At 47.0% G+C, this 20,329-nt stretch overlaps 1 protein-coding gene across 2 annotated transcripts in view; it reads right to left on the bottom strand.

Annotated features, from left to right (window-relative positions):
• The window catches only part of LOC122207286 (protoheme IX farnesyltransferase, mitochondrial), a 136,071-nt gene that overhangs the window by 98,409 nt on the left and 17,333 nt on the right, over positions 1 to 20,329 (bottom strand). For both annotated transcript variants that reach the window (XM_042917343.1, XM_042917344.1), the window contains exon 4: positions 4,499 to 4,623. In XM_042917343.1, the coding sequence (XP_042773277.1) occupies positions 4,499 to 4,623 (125 nt within the window). The remainder of the gene's footprint in view (positions 1 to 4,498; positions 4,624 to 20,329) is intronic.

Here is a 20,329-nt window from a genome sequence, read left to right as displayed (position 1 = left end):
TGATGCGGGGCTTGAACCCACGGAACTGTGAGATCATGACCTGAGCTGAAACCAGGAGTCAGACGCCTAACAGACTGAGCCACTGAGGTGCCCCTACATAAATTTTTGTTTTTTTATTTTTTTTAACGTTTATTTATTTTTGAGAGAGAGAGAAAAACAAAGTACGAGCGTGGGAGGGGCAAAGAGAGAGACACACACACACATACACAGAATCGGAAGCAGGCTCCAGGCTCCGAGCTGCCAGCACAGAGCCCAACTCGGGGCTTGAACTCATTGACCGAAACCTCGTGACCTGAGCCAAAGATGGATGCTTAACCGACTGAGCCACCAGGCGTCCCATAAGTTGTTATTTGAACCTTACTACCCTGCAAGGTAGGGGGCATTACTGCCATTTCTATTTGTAAAACATTGTTTCATCACTGAATTATTCTCTGTAAAAGCAGCATTTTAAAAAAATGTGTTATGCAAATAATGTTTCCATTGCAGATCAGTGAGAAAACATAAATAAGCAAAAACAACAGTAACATTTTTTATTTTACGTTTCCCTGGTGCCAGGCACTGCTCTGTGCTTTAGACTTACAGCAGAGAATAAATGGAAACTTCCAGCTTTGTGGTGCTTATATATCCCGCCTCCCAAGCAGACTCACTGGTTAACACTTTGATTTGTATTATCATAGACTTTTTTTTTTTTTTGTTTTACACACACAACCTTCACATCCTTATTAACTTCACGCAGGAATGATTTACGTGTATAATACATCTCGCCTCTATATATTTTCTCCTTTAACTAGTACACCATGAACATTTCCCACCTCAGTATTTGCTGATAACATGATTGTATATGGATATACTGTGATTTCTTTAATCGGTTTCTCCTTAGCTGACGTTTTAGGAATTTCCAGTCTTTGGCCCATGTAGATATGTTGAGATGAAATTCTTGCAGCTGAAATCTTTGAACACGTCCTTAACTATTTCTTTAGATAGATTACTAAAACTGTGCGTTAAAAGATATGTAGTTTTTAAAATTAAAAAGTTAAAATCCAAGAAGGTATGTATTTTAAGTACAGGGAAATTTCTTCCCAGGAGGTCTTTTGTGTGTTTGCTTTAAATCAGCTTGTTATGCTTCTCGTTGGCACTGTGTGAAGTGCTCATCACCATCACTGCGTATTAGAAAGTCAGAGAGTAGAGGGGCGCCTGAGTGGCTTAGTTGGTTGAGCACCCGACTTCGGCTCAGGTCATGATCTCGCAGTCTGTGAGATCTCGCAGCCCGCGTCGGGCTCTGTGCAGACAGCTCGGAGCCTGGAGCCTGCTTCCGATTCTGTGTCTCCCTCTCTCTCTGCCCCTCCCCGGCTCATGCTCTGTCTCTCTCTCTGTCAAAAATAAATAAACATTAAAAAAAAATTTTTTTTACGAAAGCCAGAGAGTAGAAAAGTGGTTACCAGGAGCGTCTGGGTGGCTCAGTCGGTTAAGCGTTCGACTTCGGCTCAGGTCATGATCTCACTGGTCATGAGTTCGAGCCCCTCATCGGGCTCTGTGCTTACAGCTTGGAGCCTGGAGCCTGCTTGGGATTCTGTGTCTCCCTCTCTCTCTGCTCCTCACCAACTCACGCGATCTCTCTTTCTCGCTCTCAAAAATAAATAAATAGTACAAAAAAAAACCCAACCCACAATGGAATTCAACAATTCAAAACCATTAAGATTTTTAAGTATTGTGAGGTTTCTAAATGAAACTTCGGTCCAAGACAAGGGGAAGAAGGCAATATGAGGAATGTAAGAACATGAAACTATTCTGTGCCCAATAAGCATGGATTTAGGGCCTACGTTACGCACAGCACTGAAGAACCCTGGGGGGGCAGGGGGGGTGGGTGGGGGGATCAGCAACCGTGGAGGAAGACGTGGGAGTGTTCCAGAGGAAGAGCAGGAAAGCTGCCTCAGTGAGCGTCAACGGGGCTAGAAAGCCAGCCTCGGAACAGAAGAGGGAGACGCGGCGATTTGTCAGACGCAGAGAGAATCGCCCTCATAGAGTCTGGCTCTTCTCAGTAGTTTGGAATTGACGGAATGTAACTCACTTCCCTACAGACGACAAAACAAAGCAGCCGTCTGAACTCATTTAAACTTTTAAAATTTCTAAAACTTTGGTTTACGTTCAGTTTCTGGAAATTTCTGCCCAAATGTAAAAAAAAAAACAAAAAAAACCTCCCCCCCCCCCCCCCCCCCGCCCTGGGTATTTTCTTGCTACAATCGACAGGCTTTTTTTTCCATAATAAATTCTTGAACCACCTTTGTTTTCAGGTGGGGGACAGGAGGACTGGGGCAGCTCAAACTCAAGGCAACTCTATTATTTCTTATACTATTTTGGGATTTTGGATTCATTTGATGCCTATCAGATAGTTGCCGATGATCTTCTGAGTGTCTACACTTTCATTTTAAATTTTATTTAAAAAGGAGACAGTGGCTGGTATCTCAAGGATACGTGTAGGTCTTCAATTGAAAAAAGCTGAAAACTGGGATGTGTGTTCCCTCCTGGCTTAATCTTATGACCTAGATTTGTAACTAAACAGAAGTAATAATTTGAGAAGTATTTTGCAATACAGACCCAAAATAGCAACACAAATCCATTTTGCTTCAAGTGCTTTCTATTCAAAATTTCATTAGAAACGTTTCGTGGTGAAACCATGATTATTCTGCCAGCCAGGCAGCGAGGGCAGGGAGCAGAAGGGAGGAATAATCTGGAAGAGCTGGGCCGTGGTCTGCAGGATGGGATGAGACTTTTGGAAAAGGAGCAGGATTATTTGGACCTCCTTCCCCATGAGACTGTTTCCACATGAAAAGTTGTAACAAAAAAATAAATAAATAAACTGTATTTGAAAGAGACTGATCCCTCCCCAGACAGCTGGTAACACGTTGTAAAAGCCTAATGATACGAGGCATTATCAAATTAAAATTCCCATATTTTGCAGGATGCCGATTTATACGTCCACTCAGCCACGCTGTTTTTCTACTGGTAACTTGAATTCCTGTTTTAAAACTGTGCCAACTCCCCTTGGGTGTTCTGGTGATGAAAACAACTTTCCTTAAATTTCAGCCAAGACTTTTTTCACTCTTGGTATTGGATGAAAAATATGCGTGCTGGGGCGCACACTGCAATGACCAGGCGTGGGGCAGGGCCGGGGTGGGGGGGGGGGGGAAGGGGAGGAGAGAACTATTTCAGAGAACCATTCTGATATTTAAAATAATAGGGGGACAAAAGGATGCATTAAAAATAATATGCTAATTATTTTTTAAAATATATTCTGATTCTATACACCAAGTTTACCGAATACTGAATTACCGTTTGGTTTTTTTGTTTTTTTTTTTTAAAAGCTGGATATGCTTATTTAAAATATAAAATCCCGGGGCGCCTGGGTGGCTCAGTCAGTTAAGCATTCGACTCTTGGTTTCGGCTCAGGTCATGATCTGTTGCATGAGTTCAAGCTCCGCATCAGGCTCGGTGCTGACAGTGTGGAGCCTGTTGGGGATTCATTCTTTCATTCTTCCTTTCTTCCTTTCTTCCTTTCTCTCTCTCTCTCTCACTCTCTCTCTCTCCCTCCCTCCCTCTCTCCCTTTCTTCCTTTCTTCCTTTCTCTCTCTCTCTCTCACTCTCTCTCTCTCCCTCCCTCCCTCTCTTCCTTTCTTCCTTTCTTCCTTTCTCTCTCTCTCTCACTCTCTCTCTCTCCCTCCCTCCCTCTCTCCCTTTCTTCCTTTCTTCCTTTCTCTCTCTCTCTCACTCTCTCTCTCTCCCTCCCTCCCTCTCTCCCTTTCTTCCTTTCTTTCTCTCTCTCTCTCACTCTCTCTCTCTCCCTCCCTCCCTCTCTCCCTTTCTTCCTTTCTTTCTTTCTCTCTCTCTCTCTCACTCTCTCTCTCTCCCTCCCTCCCTCCCCCTCTCCCTTCCTTCCTTTCTTTCTTTCTCTCTCTCTCTCTTTCTCTCTCTCTCTCTCCCTCCCTCCCTCTCTCCCTTCCTTTCTTTCTTTCTCTCTCTCTCTCTCCCTCCCTTTCTCTCTGCCCCAGTTGCGCTGTCTCAGTCTCTCTCAAAATAAATAAACTTCAAAAAATAAATAAAATAAAATATAAAATACAATGTTGTGTATGTAAACAAATACAGACAAATCAAACCGAAGAAAGAAGAACACATACAATGATAAGCTCGGGGGAAGGTGCCTGAAATGCAGGAGCAGAAAGCCGAGCAAACAGCTCGAAACCCGTTCCAACCCAAGGGCGCCTGGCCGTTTGAAGCCGCTACATGGCTGCTCTCTCACCTGAAACACCTGAAAACCGTTCACCGCATTAGAGACAGACGAGCTGTGTCACCCACAGACCTCCACAGGATACGTGGTGTCACAAGCTCCCGGGACCTCTCCATCTCTATACATGGTCTTGAAGTCATATATAAACGCGTGACAATACCACTGTCTAGGAGAAAGTCACATCACCATAATCGTGCTGAAAAGTGACCAACTGACCTGATTGATGGAGTTGGCAGCACAGGATGCAAGGCCCGTTCCCACAAAAGTAAGCAGGAAACACGGCAGGTCAAAAGGTCCTGGGGCCAGTGCAAATCCAGCCGAGGTGGTGCTGACGACGAGAGCTGCAACACAGAAACAGAGCAGACTCATCACCGATGCAGACTCGGGACTTACGTTAAAGCCCAAAAACAAGCCCTCTTCCACACACACCAATCAATTTCATCAGTGACACCAACTATGGACGAATCCTCTCTCATTAAAAAAATTAAAATTTTTTTCTGATTATAAACATTATATATGTTCATTAGTAGAAAAATGCTAATATTCCTTTAAGTCCATTATACTCAAGAGTAAAAAAAAAAAAAAATCAACGTTCACTTCTTCACCCAACAAACCCTTACTGGATACCTAATTCCCGACCAGCACCTGGCTGCGTGCCAGGCAGAGTACAGGGTGAAGGTACGTAAGGTCTCGTTCCTGCTGTCGGGGACCTTACCGGGCTGGGAGGTGACAGACACACGTCAGTAACTCTAACACATACAAAAGGAGTCCCAAATCCAGGACAAGCTGCAGACAACCTGAGCAGATGAGAGAGCAACCTGAGAAGATGGTTCTGGGGCCCAGAATCCGGTTAGAGGAGTACCAGAGGGAGGTGACAGTCCTACAGCCCCCAGGGGGAGCCGAGGGGAGGGGCGAGGTGCAGGCGCAAAGCCGTGCCATGCAAGCATCTGCTGAGGCTGCTCCTTTCGTTAGGACCTGGTCCTTCCTTCCTGGGGGTTTACAGAAGCTGGCAGGGCCAGAAAGTGTCTAGGACCGGGACTGATACGGGGCTGCAGAAGTTCACTGGAAAAAGGATCACCAATGGCGGACTGATGGGAGAAGACTTCGACCAGACGGCATCCAAGCTGGAGCTTCGGGAGGGGAGGTAGGACACGGTGGAGAGTGGGAGGGTGGGAGACACCACAGGTGGCTGGGTAGTTCCGAGAGCAGGCACAAGGGCAAGAGAGAGCAATGTCGAGCGTCTCTAGTAATCGGACACCATCTGCCTGGATTTCGAACCGAACATCTGGGGAGCACCGTCGAGCCTCACCCTGCCCTACATGGCAGCTGCGGAGAGGTACTCCACCTCTACTGCCAACGTCAAGCCCGCTGATTCATAACCAGGGTGGCTCTGCCCCCAGGGGACATCTGCTAACATCTGGAGACATATTTGGTTGTCACACTGGAGGTGGGAGGATCACGCTGTCCTCCAGTGGGTGGAGGCCAGAGATGCCTCTAAACGCCTTACGGCGCACAGAGCAGCCCCCCGCCCCCAAACCAAAGAATTTTCTGGCCCCAAATGTCAACAGTGCTGAGGTTAAGAAACATGTAATCTAGTCCGAGCTACTATCTTGTGTGGACAAGTGCAAGGGCCTGTCCCCTACGTGGCCTCCTTGCTTCGGCCTTGTCCCCTCCCCTCTCCCAAATGAGATTTTAGAAGTATAAACAGATCATATCACCCCGCTTAAAAAGTCCCCGGGGGCGCCTGGGTGGCTTAGTTGGTTAAGCATGAGACTCTTGGTTCCGGCTCAGGTCCTGATCTCACGGTTCGTGGGTCTGGGCTGTGCCGCTGAGTGTGGGCCCTACTTGGGAGTCTCTCTTTCCCTCTCTCTCTCCGCCCCTCCCCTGCTCATGCACACACATGCGTGCATGCTCTCTCTCAAGATAAATAAATAAAAAAAAAAAAAAAAACAGGAAGAAAGCAAGCCCCTTGACACTACACCTGGACTAACAGGCAAACTCCTCTGTCGTGTCTGTGTGTATGTGTGTGTGTGTGTGTGCGTGTGTGTGTGTGTGTGTGTGTGTGTTGTAGCTCTCTCTAGCCCACTCACTGTTCTCCATCAGGAAGGCCCGGCTTTCTTGCCTCGGGGTCCCTGTGCTTTTGTGTCCTGTGTCCCCTGCCCCCTTCCGCGTCCTTCAGATCTCGTCTCAGATATGACTTGTTAGGGAGGACCTCCCTCTCCGGAAACCCCCTCAGGCAGGAGCTGTGCCGGTGGCCTTCACTGCTGCAGGATGGTCACGGCTAGCGCTCCGCGAGGGACACAGCAGTGTTTACCAGAGGAAGGGGAGGAGGGGTGCAGGCTGCCACACCGCAGGCAGAGCTCAGGGTGAGGAGTTTACATGCTGTTCGGTTGGCAGGGGACTCACTGATGGCCCCATGCAGGGCAGGGACCCGTCACTGGAGGCCAGCCTGGAAGCAACAGGCACCGTGATTTGCAACAGGCAGGGAGTGTTTCAGACAAACAGTTTGAGAGGCTGTACTGTCATTGATTTTTTTAAGTTTATTTATTTTGAGAGAGAGAGAGAGAGAGAGAGCGAGCATGAGCAGGAGAGGGGCAGACAGAGAGAGGGAGACTGGGAATCCCAAGCAGGCATTGTGCTGTCAGCGTGGAGCCCGACACGAGGCTCGAACCCACAAACTGTGAGCTCACGACCTGAGCCAAAATCAAGAGCCACACACTTAACCGACTGAGCCACCCAGACGCCCTGAGAGGCTATACGGTCAATCCACTCTGAATGAGGTAGTAAACACGGGACTCAAATAGATATAAGGGATACTGTGACGGGTCCATTGTTAGGACTTGATAAATGTGAGAAATGGAAAGACCAAACAAAATAACAAGAAAAAAGGATAAAAGGTAAGTGTTGCACCGGGGGACTTGGAGAAGGATCAGAACATTAACAGAAAGGAGCACATCCAGGGAAAGGTGAGCAAGCTAGCTGGTCTCAGGAAAAATGTGCTGGTGTTGAAGAACCACGGGTATCTGCGTGGAAAGGTACAGATGTGAAAGGAAAGAGACTGGGAGTCAGGAGAGAAACACGAGGCTCTGAAGTCACTTGCCCAGAGACCAGGGCTGAGCCCGAGGGGGATGGATGAGGTCGTCGATGGACACTAAGTGCAGCGGGAAGAAGTGTATGAAAAAGTCAGAACTTCGCAGATGGGGGAAAGGAAGCAGGGACAGACACAAAGAACATCAGGAGACAAGAGTCAGGAGGATGAGGTGTCGTCGAGGGGCCGGAGGAAACAGTGCCAGGGGCACCACCAGTGACATCAACAAAAAATGCCAGGGAAATTGGTAATTCCTCCTAATGACCGCGAATTGCTTGGCACGTCCTTCAGGCTAGTTTCATCAGCAACATATAGAAACTCTCTGTTGTTTTACCATGTGGACTAGCCCTGAATATCTAGACCAGACACGGGCTTCTCGGTGTCTCCATATTTCTCTGCCTGGGCTAGCGGCAATGTGCCACGGGGAGTGACGTGCGTGTGCGGAGGTGGGCACCCTAAACCAGAAGTCTCTGGTGAACATGTCCTTTGGCAAGGAGGTCCCTCCTTGAACGGTGTGGTCCCCAAATGGGGTTTGCATCCACATCTCCCGGGAGATGACTTAACCTCCAGAACAGAGCACACTCACTGTTAAGTAGACAGCAGAGCGAGTCCAGGAGCGAGAACACAGGTTGGGATAAAGGTTACAAAAAAGGACGAGCAGCAGATCAGGAGCTGAAGGCAAAGAAGAGAAAAAAGGGCCTGGCTTAGGCCAGAGAGCGCGCCCTGTCCCCTCTCCCCTCCTCTGCTCTGGGAGCCCAGCCTGCCTGGGCCCACAAATCGTACTACAAGCCAGAGCGTAAGAATCTCACGTGAGTATAGACAATGGCTGCCTGGAGACTTACGCCCAAAAGAAAATGCCACGGTGACTCCGGGCTCGAGCACAGCAGTTGCAGGTGCATGTGAAGGGACCTTTTACCCACGTGCAACAGGGAAAGAACAGCTTCTCATTTAGCGGTCCATTTAGCCATACCTGCGTGCACACGGCAACTACCAAGAAGGGCATCTTTAGAATAAACGAAACTCCTTTCACGATACTCAAAATAGCTCTGGTCTTTGAGGAGGATTCTTCATTCTTTACCGATGTCACACCGTCAATCACAAAGCTTCGTGGACAGTCCCGTGTCTGAGACCGAGTGTCACCTTGCTTTTTGCACAACTCAAAAGCTCTGGAGAGAGGTTAGGTGACTCCTCGCCTATCACCCGGGTGTGATGACAAGCCAGGACCGGAAGAAAAGTCTGGAACAGCCAGGCTACTTCTCAACTTAACCACAAGCAAGAAAGCTTGATGGTGGCAGTGGGAGGACTGGAGGGAATAGAAACCACAGGGCTTGCCCTCTCAAAACGAACTAAGTAAGTTTTTTTACATCCATGGAGCCAATCATTTGACATCATCCTTGATTCTGTGTTAAGGCCTTGAACCTTTAACCAAAAGCAGACTAAACAACTATGGTCCTTAAAAGAGCTTAGAAAATCCACAGTAACTTTCTCAATACACAATTAGTAAACTCTAGAGTCACCAGTATGGCTTTAGCTATCTCTAAACATCTACATCAACATTTCGTATTGTGTTTTATCAGCAACTAAAAACAAACAAAGCATTTCCACCCCAGTGGGCGAGATGGCACCGCAATCACTGAACTGTCAAAAGAAAAACTGCAAAAAGAAAATTCGCTTTGCTGAAAACCAGAAAGGGTGCGTAGCTCCATGAAGGCAAAACTGATCGTTCAGAGGAGAAAGTCTCCTGTTTTTCTTTTCACCTGCCTCAGAGCTTGACTGAGTGACGGACGACAGAGGAAGACCATCAATTTCTGACGGGTAAGTAGAGAAGAGGTGGAAGGCGGTTTGCAAAACAATTGCCCAACGGACTATGTCTCAGTGAGACAGAAGAGTGACTCAATTTACCAAGTAGAAAGACTGCCTGATGTAAGACTGTATGAACTGTAAATGGTACAGCACGTTACAAAGTGACAGGGACTATTATTACTATTACAGGGGAGGAAATCTGCATTTGATAACACATTTCTGCCAAAGCATCAAACCCTAACAAAGAATGTGTTTATACCTGCTTTGTCAAGGCAATTAATTTAAAGAAAAGAGAGAGGCAGAAGGGATTGATAAACTGTACAAGTAAAATTGACCACAGCAATATTCTCATACAGAACGGCCACAACTGTAATTAAACTTTTCATTGATTTCCTGGGATTCATTACGTGGAATCATTTTGCAACACCAGGATCTCATTAAAAGTGGGGGTAATATATTCTTTCATTAATAACACTTGAAATTATATTTTATTTGGTAATCTCCTATTCTGCCCCTTCACATGTAAACATGAAATCAATGTTGCCAACGAAGCATGACCCATCCAACAGAGGCCCAGAGGTGCTGGACTCTGGGCCCTGACGTCTCTGGGAGGAAGTCAAGGAAGAGTCATATTCCCGCTCCTGGTGGAGCCTGGCCCACCCTCCTGGGTGGGCGTCCAGCCGGTGATGCGCAAGCATCCTGTGCAGCGAGAGTCAGCGGCAGCCTGTGCAGGTGCCTAGGGAACAGCAGTCCCGCCTACCAGGCCCAGCTCCGCCCAGCTGCACGTCCACCCGTCTCTTCCGAACCATAAAGCCCGGTCTGAGATCTGCCGGGGCCACCTTCTTCCACAGCCCCTCGTTAACAGGAGTCCACAAATACGGGCTCGTCTGCCAGCCTTCCCTGGGGAGAACTGTGTAATACAGGTTTGTCCGGAAACAGGTGCAAGTCCGCAGGCCCCACGGGGCTGGAAGGAGCAGAAGTCCCCGAGGTGAACGGCCCAGGAGGGCCACGTGGCAGAGAACGGCAGGCCGCCTGGAGGAGCAGGACAGTCCCGGCGGATGGCTGGAAGGAAAACGGGGTCCTCGGTCCCAGGCAGCCAGAGAAATGAACTCAGCGAGCCTGGAAGAGGACCCCAGGTGAGAACCACAGCCCCGACCCCCACGCTGACTTCAGCTTGTGCCATCCCGAGCGGAGGATCCGGCCGGGCCGGGCCGGGCCCGGAAACGACTGCGCGCCGTTTTAAAGCACCAAGTTGTGCTAACTTGTGTAGTAAAAGAAGACCAGCATGCACTGGAATGAGGGGCGTTTAGGAAAGGCCAGTCCACCGACCACACGGAGAACCGACCAGTGTGGAGGAAGACCCACTCAGGGCACCACGTAAAGGCCGCTGCGGAGCGCTGGGTGGGAAGGGGTGAGGCCTGGGGGGACGGCGACGGAACAGAGGGGTGGACGAGGGGTTTGAAGGCACTGGCAGAGGCCTTCAGCACCCAACACACGGAAGTGGTTACAGCAAAGGAGCGAACTCAGAGGACAAGACCTTACTGTTAAGGGAACAGTCACAGAACTGTCAAAGGGAACTCAGGGCCAACAAGTGTAATCTCGGCCCCGATGCGAGAACCCCGCGACCACGTTTTTGGACGGATGCTACCTCCAGATCTGGGGACCCTGGGAACCCCTTCTGCATGGAAGAGCTCTAGCTGACTTGGTTCTCTCTCAGACCAGGTCCAGTCAGCTTCCTCGAAACACCTCCCTACGGATGTGACTTTGTCTTCCCGAGCGACCGGGAAGGAAGTACCTCTCACTCCTTCAATCGCCAAGCGCAGCTCTCCCACTGTCTGGGTCTCCCCACGGGAAGTGTCCCTAGGGACCAACCGCGCTTGACTTCCACACTCCTGTCCACGCCATGTGACGCCTTCAAGAGACACGCTAGGTTCACTATGACAAAAGCACGTGGCACAACGTCGGGCAAATAAGGGGTTAATGAGCGGTGCTCTTGCTAATTGTTGAGATGTGGTTCCCAGAATCCTAGATGAAACAGGTCTCTGGCCACTGAGCTTAGACTTCACATTTCAAAGGGGTGCCCTTAGGAACTTCGAGAAAGGAGACAACACCGCCTTACAAGCTCCGCATGCCTCGAGGGTTGTAACCCAAGGTACCACTGCCTCACTCTTGAGACTGGAGAGCAGTCCCTCCATAAATGTGGGTAAAAAATGACAATGACAGAAACACAAAACTTACATTTGTGGAGCACTTTACAATGTCAGAGCACTTTGATTAGTACTTAAATCTCAGAAGCGCTAACCTTCAAAAAAAGTAGGGTGTGGAGAACTCCGGGATACGGGAAGAGCGCATGAGAACTTTCACTCATATTTGACTTATTTGACTTTATTGTTTTTTAATGTTTATTTTTATTTCTGAGAGAGAGAGAGAAAGAGAGAGAAAGAGAGAGAAAGACAGAGCATGAGTGGGGGAGGGGCAGAGAAAGAGGGAGACACAGAATCTGAAGCAGGCTCCAGGCTCCTAGCTGTCTGCACAGAGCCTGACGCAGGGCTCAAACTTGCGAACTGCGAAATCATGACCTGAGCTGAAGTCGGATGCTTAACCGACTGAGCCACCCAGGCACCTCTAACTTTACTTATTTTAAAACACACATTTCGCATATCTTAAAATTAACACAGTGTGCTGGTATAACAGTACATGAGTTTTATTTACAAATAGCTATACATTTTTCTGTTCTATATGACATTTATGTGCAATAGCATAAATACTATTATAAATACATGTATGTGCACATAAATACATGTATCTGCACTTAAAACTTTTTTACTGTATATGCACTTAAAGTACATGACTAACAAACTTCACAGACCCTACTCTAAAAAAACAGCAAGGCAGGGGTGCCTGGGTGACTCAGTCAGTTGGGTGACCGACTTCGGCTCAGGTCATGCTCTCACGGCTGGTGAGTTCGAGCCCCGCGTCGGGCTCTGTGCTGGCAGCTCAGAGCCTGGAGCCTGCTTCCGATTCTGTGTCTCCCTCTCTCTCTGCCCCTCCCCCACTCATGCTCTGTCTCCCTCGGTCTCAGAAATAAATAAACATTAAAAAAAAATTTTAAAAAAACAGCAAGGCGAGCATGGTAGGTATTAACGTCTGGTTTTATATACGGAGATACACATCAGTGGGAGTGAGCTCAATGAAGGGTCTAATCCAGACGGTCATACGGTTTTTGCATGACAGTCGGCTCTCTGCTTTACGGGATATTCTTTGACAAGTACGACGAAGACTGCTTTCCAGAAGGAGAAAATTCAACCAAATGAAGGGACACACGTGCACGCACTCACACCCCCTCTCCCCCCACATCCGCCTAACTGATTACAGAATCACAAACCAGCCCGGGAAAGCTCAGACAACACTGTAAGCCTGCCTACACGCCACGATGCTGTTTCTTCCACTACAGGTTTTAAGGGCACTGTGATGAGTCACAGGGGAGGAAGCCAGGTCTGGAAGGTGGGGAGGAGCCTGCCTCCCTGCTTCCGTGACACTGGGCACTTGCTCTGTCACCATAAACTGAGGTTCTGTCAGACTCGGAGTGGGAGTCTGGCCACGCTGTCCAGCTCTGATCTCACAGCGTACTTTCCAGTGCAGCGTTGAACCACGTAAGGCCTTCGCCTTCGCCCGTACGCAAGAGCTTTTCTTGGAGAAGCAGTTTTATCGAGAATTATTTTTTTTTAAAGGCTCAATACTTTGAGAACTATCGGTCTCTGAGCATAAGCACAACACAGGACTTCCTTTCTGAGATGGTCAGTTAAAAATAACTACAAAGAGGGGCGTCTGGGTGGCTCAGTTGGTTGAGCGTTGGACTTCGGCTCAGGTCACGATCTCACGGCTTGTGGGTTCGAGCCGCGCATCAGACTCTGTGCTGACAGCTAGGAGCCTGGAGCCCGCTTCGGATTCTGTGTCTCCCTCTCTCTCTGCCTCTCGACAATAAATAAATGTTTAAAAAAAAAAAAAAAAAAAAGCTTTAAAAAAAAACTAGAGGGGCGCCTGGGTGGCTCAGTCGGTTGAGCGTCCGACTTCAGCTCAGGTCACGATCTCACGGTTCGTGAGTTCGAGCCCCGTGTCAGGCTCTGGGCTGATGGCTCAGAGCCTGGAGCCTGCTTCTGATTCTGTGTCTCCCTCTCTCTCTGCCCCTCCCCCATTCATGCTCTGTCTCTCTCTGTCTCAAAAATAAATAAACATTAAAAAAAATTAAAAAAAATTAAAAAAATTAAAAAAACTGGAAAGATTGTATCAGAAAAATTGTCACCTACATCCTGATTTTATCTCTTTTAATACTCCCCCCGCTTTTTGTTTTAGCATGAGCTCCTAAAGAAATAAGTGAAAAACAAAATTCCAATAAATCAATTTGAGTAATTATTAACTCTGGCAAAAGATTTGGTCAAAAGATTAAAACCCCTGGCTAAACGAGAGTTTGAGATTCTCTATAGATTTCAAATTATCCTTGTGATCTATTATATCTCATGACCCCTGATAGCCGATAGAGCGCAATACTGTAATCTGAGTCCTACAAACCTGAGACGTATTCTCCTTAAAGCTCTCGTGTGTACTAACTGTATAGGGAATAGGCAGTTAATGAATCTGTCTGTGGTTTTGCTTACGTGTGTGTCCAAACAGTGGAATCAGTTTTGTTACCTGATCTCAAAGTTCAAAACGGCAGAACTTAATTAAGAGGCAGGAATTAAGTCTTTTCTGATTCTAAAATGAGCATGTCGTTTTTGCTTAATAGCTGTACTTAAAGATTTCCTCCTCTCTCTTCATTTCTATTAACAGCTTAAGCTTCAAATAGCTCAGTTTCTAAGGAAAGTGAGCTTTTTAGGCTTCAAGGCTCTGCAGCGGGTCTGTGAACTCTGTGAACGTCCTGACCTAGTCATCTTACTTACCTTACATAACGCGCATATCAAAGAAGGTGGTAATTCTGGTGATCACTGTTCACTTGGAGCAAAAGTCACCTGATGAGTGACAGGGTACTTTCTTCCTCAGCCACATTAAAGGATATCAATCAGGGGTACCTGATTACAAGCCATAACCACTTCTGGTTAAACGATAAGGCTTTTTATAGGGATTTTTAATAACACAGCTGCAAAATGAAGAACTTTCGGGGCCTTCCTGTTTTCCTCTTTTCTTTTTTTCATATACTTAATGACCAAAGCTGGTCAAAAAAATAAATAAATAAAATCCTAGGACCAAATTAAAACTCATACTTCAAACTGATGGAGCACCACTGTTACCAAAATGAAACATTTAAGTATGGTCCCTGGGGGCAATTCACCAGGAAGCATTTGGTCTGCATTTACAGTTAGCATTCCGAAAAGGGAAATGAAATTATCTATCGAGTCTGCTTCAAAAACCAAATAAAACCTGTTTATATCTAAGTTAATAATGCAACACATTTGAATGAGATCCTAAGATTGTTCTTTCAATTAGTTTTTCCTTGAACCACCTAAGCTTTTCTACTTTGTAAGCACCCTATTTTTCGTGTTTTTTTTCCCCTTCCGATAAAGAAATATTTCTTCTCAATATACTTAATAAACAACACTTTACAACCTCCGTAATTAACTAAAAACCTTTTCCATAAAACTAATGTGCATTACACTTTTAAGAAGTGGAAATCTGTGCTTAGTCAGTTAAGTGTCCGACTTCAGCTCAGGTCATGATCTCACGGTTTGTGAGTTCGAGCCCCGCGTCCGGCTCTATGCTGACAGCTCAGAGCCTGGAGCTTGCTTCGGATTCTGTGCCTCCCTCTCTCTGTGCCCCTCCCCCAACTTGCACTCTGTCTCTTTCTCAAAGATAAACAAACATTTAAAAAAAAAAAAGAGGTGGAAATCTGTCTTCTGCACAATGAGTTGGCAAGAAGGGATTGTCAGTTAAGCGGTTTTCACTAAAATAATGAAGCTTTTTCTCAGTTTCATCTCAAAATTGTTAAGTGTTGCTATCCAGACAGCATTTTATGATAAACATTTAAAATAAAGAATTAAGGGGCGCCTGGGTGGTTCAGTTGGTTGAGCTTCCGACTTCGGCTCAGGTCATGATCCTGCGGTCCGTGAGTTCAAGCCCCGCATCAGGCTCTGTGCGGACAGCTCAGAGCCTGGAGCCTGCTCTGGATTCTGTCTCCTCTCTCTGCCCCTCCCCCACTCACGCTCTGTTCTCTCAAAAATGAATAAACATTAAAAAAATTTTTTTAAATAAAGAATTAAGATTACATGTCCATCTAAGGTATAATTCTGATTTTGACAGTATCTAGTATTTATCTACATTTGAGTATTTTTTGCCACACATATGTAGCAGGTCAATAAAATGGGCCTGCTCATGTGTTCTTTGCATCTGGACCTAAATGCATAGGTATATAAAAGCATAATGATGTTCTCTTGCACTGAAAATTTTCATTTACTCCTAGTGATTAGACAGTTATGCACTAATGCTGGCTGTGTCATTATTCTAGAGCGTTCGAGACAACTTTCTAGCACAAAGAATCTTTTAGAAATACTTTTAAGATGGCCAAGAAATGGAAGCATTCTCTTACTGAATGCTGCTGTCCCTTTAAGTGAAACTGACAATCAATCACCATTTGCCAACTCTAAGAGATGATTCATTGATAATCTTTATGTTCACTACTTATCTGAAAGAAATAAAAAGAGGTCTCTTAGCTGGGGGCTAGATTAAAGCACAGCTGAGTCCTCGAGGGCCTCCGGGAGTTGGAAGGGGTACAGCTTTCACAAACTCGATGAACTTCCTGGGTAACACAGTGGGGCTACCCTCCATTCCCACAGTTACACAGAGTACAAAATACGGCAGCAGATTGAAAACATCAGCACAGCTTGGCAAAGGTGAAAGCGACACTGTAAAAAAGCACAAAGGAACCACAAGGCACAGGGGCCTGAAGTCCTCTGCTTCAGGTACAATCCTTTTCAGCCACCACGAAGCATTCAACTACTACGGTACGGTAAAATCCTCGACTGTTTGTAATTAATAGGCTAAACTCTTCCAAATCCTGTGGATGAGGGCAACAGGGTCCATTGTACTTTCTTCCCCCCACAACAAGCATCACAACAGTGTCCTGGTTAGTGCTTCAGGGGGGTGAAGTCAAGGACGCTGTGAAGAATGAGGCGGGGGGGGGGGGGGGGGGGGGGGGGGTGGTCCTAAGCTAGAAGGCTTCCCAGGCTGATGTCAAAGCTGAAGGCAGAAGGGTAAGGTGGAAGGAGTTAACCTGGTGAACAGGGAAGAGGGTGAGGTTGGAAGCTTTGGAAGCAGAAGAACAAGCACAGGGTGAGAGAATGTTCTAGATAAACACCCACTCCCCCACCTAAGGGCCAAAAAAATCGCAAAGTGTAAATACGGATAAAAATGCACCCTGTACTCTCTTACTCTTGATATGTTAGCATTGCTCTTTTCCTTCTCTGCCTCCAAATTCACTCCCCCTCCCTTCTTGGGATCCACAAAATAAAGCTCTGGGGCAAACACTTTTTTTAGTACTGAAAGAGGTAACCCTGGCGCATTCTTTTAAAACTTGTTTTCGTGTTTCATGCCTTAATCTCAATAAATAAGATGCTAGCATACTTTGCTTTGAACTAGAAACCAAGCCCTTGATAAGAGCCCAAAGTGATAACCAGGCCCCTGGGCAAGTCTGACCTGCAGGGATGAGAAGCAAGGGCTTGGTCCTCCCTAGAGATTCAGAGGACACACCCTCCCGGGCGGAGGGAGATGTGTGTGGACTTGCAGGACCGACAGGACTCCCAGGTATCACGCTGATGGAGCTGTCCAGTGACCAGAGGTTGCGGGGGAAAGGAAAGGAGGACAGGGGAGAAAAGGCAGTGACAGGAGCGAGTTCAGATGAACCGGGGTAGCGGGAAGTCTCCTGATGAGAACAAAACCTTCGTTTCTGTTAGAAACGGGAAGCCAGGTAGTTTGCTGATAGCCAGCGTCAGGGTAGGGGAGAGGGCACTGAATGGGTTCTCCAGAGAGGAAGAGTTTCTCAAAGTGGGATCTGGGGACCATCAATAACCAGACGGGCTATTAAGATACAGATTCCCTTCCTACAGATTGCCTTGATGGTTACAGCTTTGTAGTACAGCTTGAAGCCTGGGATTGTGATGCCTCCAGTTTTGGTTTTCTTTTTCAACGTTACTTTGGCTATTCGGGGGTCTTCTCTGGTTCCATACAAATTTTAGGACTGTTTGTTCTAGCTCCGTGAAGAATGCTGAAAGTGGCTAAAATTAACAACTCAGGAAACAACAGATCTTGGCGAGGATGCGGAGAAAGAGGAACCCTTCTGGACTATTGGTGGGATTGAAAACTGGTGCAGCCACTCTGGAAAACAGTATGAAGGTTCCTCAAAAAGTTAAAAATAGAACTACCCTACGATCCAGCAATTGCACTGCTAGGTATTTATCCAAGGGACAGAAAAACGCTGATTTGAAGGGGCACATGCACCCCAATGTTTATAGCAGCGCTATCGACAATAGCCAAAGTATGGAAAGAGCCCAAATGTCCATCGATGGATGAATGGATAAAGAGGATGTGGTATGCATACATATACATATTATAGTCTATATATATGGGTATATAGAATGGAATATTGCTCAGCAATGAAAAAGAATGAAATCTTGCATTTGCAGCAACGTGGATGGAACTGGAGGGTATTATGCTAACCGAAGTAAGTCAGCCAGAGAAAAACAGACATCATATGACTTCACTCACGTGTGGAATTTAAGATACAAAACAGATGAACATAGGGGAAGGGAAGAAAACATAAGATAAAAAGAGAGAGGGAAATAAACCGTAAGAGACGCTTAAATACAGAGAAGTGAGGGTTGCTGGAGGGGAGGCGGGGGAAAGGCTAAGAGGGTGATGAGTAGGAAGGAGGGCACTTGCTGGGAGGAGCACTGAGTATCATATGTAAGGGATGAATCACTGGGTTCTACTCCTGAAACCAATATGAATTTAAGTAAATAAATTTTAAAAACAGAAGATGACGGGGAAAAAGTGCTGGGCACATCAGTGAACAGCCACACCCACGACAGGAAAAGGGAATGTCGAGCTGGCGAACCAGCCTTCACTTAAACACACTACATTCGAGGTGCACCCGTGCGGCGTAGTCCCAGGGAGGACTCGGTGGTGTTCTGTCTTCTTCGGAAAAGCGGACAGCGGAGAGACGGGCAGCCTGACGTGCTCCTCCTAGAAGAGGATGCATCGCATAATGAGGCAGCCTGGGGGGCGCTCTGAGGACACAGTGGAGGTGGCTACCGACAGCTGGCTCGGCTGGACAGACAGAAGGAGGAGGCCACGCTTCACAAGCTCCCTTGCAGCCGGAGGTAGCCAAGTTGTACGGTCCTGGCCAGCGAGACGCAAGGAGAAGCCCTAGTCCGGAGCTTTCCTTCCCAGATACAAAGGCAGAGTCTCGTAAGGAGGTTTCTGCCTTCCTACGATGTCCCTCCCCTTTCTTCATTGTGACCCCGGAGGAGTGGCAGTCACCTTGCACTCTGAGAACAAAAGCCATAGGTGAAAAATGGCAACCAAGGGGAGGAGCCAGGTATGTTGACAACTTCCCATAGTACAAGCTCTGGACTTCATCATTCCAGACGCCTCGAAACAAGAGAAAATAAACCCTCTATTTGAGTCACTGTTCTTCAAGTCTTCAGTTGCGTGCAGCCGAGCCCGTCAACAACTTCGTTTGCTTCTTCCTCTTTCTCCTCTTCAAACTTGTCGGTAGTTTTTGCGAATGGTTGTTAGCCTCACGAAATGTGTCTTCACGTTCCTCTGGCATCAACCATGGTAGCATCTTATACTTGCAATCAATTTCATTAACATCGAACTGATTTAAAGCAATTAAATCATCTGAAAACAGAAGAGCCTAGATACATCTGTTTGTCATCTAACTTAGAACACAGGCGAAGGCATCCTCATGGCCCACCCTTGCCAGAAACCAACAGAAATGAAGGCATAAAAATAAAAACCAGAGAAAGACCTGCATCGGCAAGAAATCAGGTAGAGAGGATATACCAAAACCCTCAAGAAATGTTTGTCAAATATGGTTCAGGTGAAACTAAGTTGAAGACAGTTGCTTTATTGTTTGGTAAAAAAACTGGATACCTAAGTACCAACTAACAAGGGAACAGAGAAAGATGTGAAGGGAAGGCCATCTGATGGTACCCATTATTTCTTCCTAACGTGGAGAGGTAGAGAGCAAGGGGCAGAGGCGGGGGTGGACCATGGGCAGGATGGGCCCATTCCATGAAAAGTCCCTTCCCCATCCCAGCAGGACTATTTGAGGCAAGAAAAGTGGTCTTGACACCAAAAAGGAAGCAGGGCCTTGCCGCGACATACTTCTGAGACAAGGCACAAACGTTTCAGAGCATCAGTCTGATGTAGCATGACACCCCCTAACACTATGTCCTGGCACAGGGGGTACTCTTCAGCCCGGCAGGCAGCAAGCACCCAAAAAAAGGCTGGGGACGGTTGAGGGAAGGGGCAGACTGCCACTAAAAACCAGACTTGGGAAGCAAGATACCGGCGCTGTGATTTCAAAAACACAGTGGAAACAACTTTCAGGGAAAATGTTCCCTTGCTGGTAGCTTGTTCCCTCTGCATCTCCTCAGGCCACAGCAACCATTAAATACAAATTTAAAAATTCCAGGAGTGCCTGGGTGGCTCAGTCGGTTAAGCATCCAACTTCGGCTCAGGTCACGATCTCACGTTTCATGGGTTCGATCCCCGTAGTTGGGCTCTGTGCTAACAGCTCAGAGTCTGGAGCCTGCTTTGGATTCTGTGTCTCCCTCTCTCTGCCCCTGCCCCTGCTCAAGTTCTGTCTCTGTCTGTCTCTCTCTCAAAAATAATAAACATTAAAAAACAAAAACCTCCAGAGCCATTCTTCACCCATCAAATAGGTCGAGTTTAGTTGAAAAAGCATATTTTGGGGGCACTTGGGTGGCTCAGTTCGTTAAGCATCTGACTCTTGATTTCCGCTCAGGTCATGATCTCATGGTTCGTGGGTTCAAGCCCCACACAGGGCTCTGGTGCTGACAGTGGGAGCCTGTTTGGGATTCTTTCTCTCCCTCCCTCTCTGCCCCTCCCGACACCCTCTCTCTCAAAATAAATAAATAAAC

Source organism: Panthera leo, chromosome E1, assembly GCF_018350215.1.
Source record: "Panthera leo isolate Ple1 chromosome E1, P.leo_Ple1_pat1.1, whole genome shotgun sequence".
Classification (NCBI taxonomy): Eukaryota; Metazoa; Chordata; class Mammalia; order Carnivora; family Felidae; genus Panthera; species Panthera leo.
Note: the sequence above shows the minus strand (reverse complement) of the source record. Positions and strands in the feature narration are given on the sequence as shown.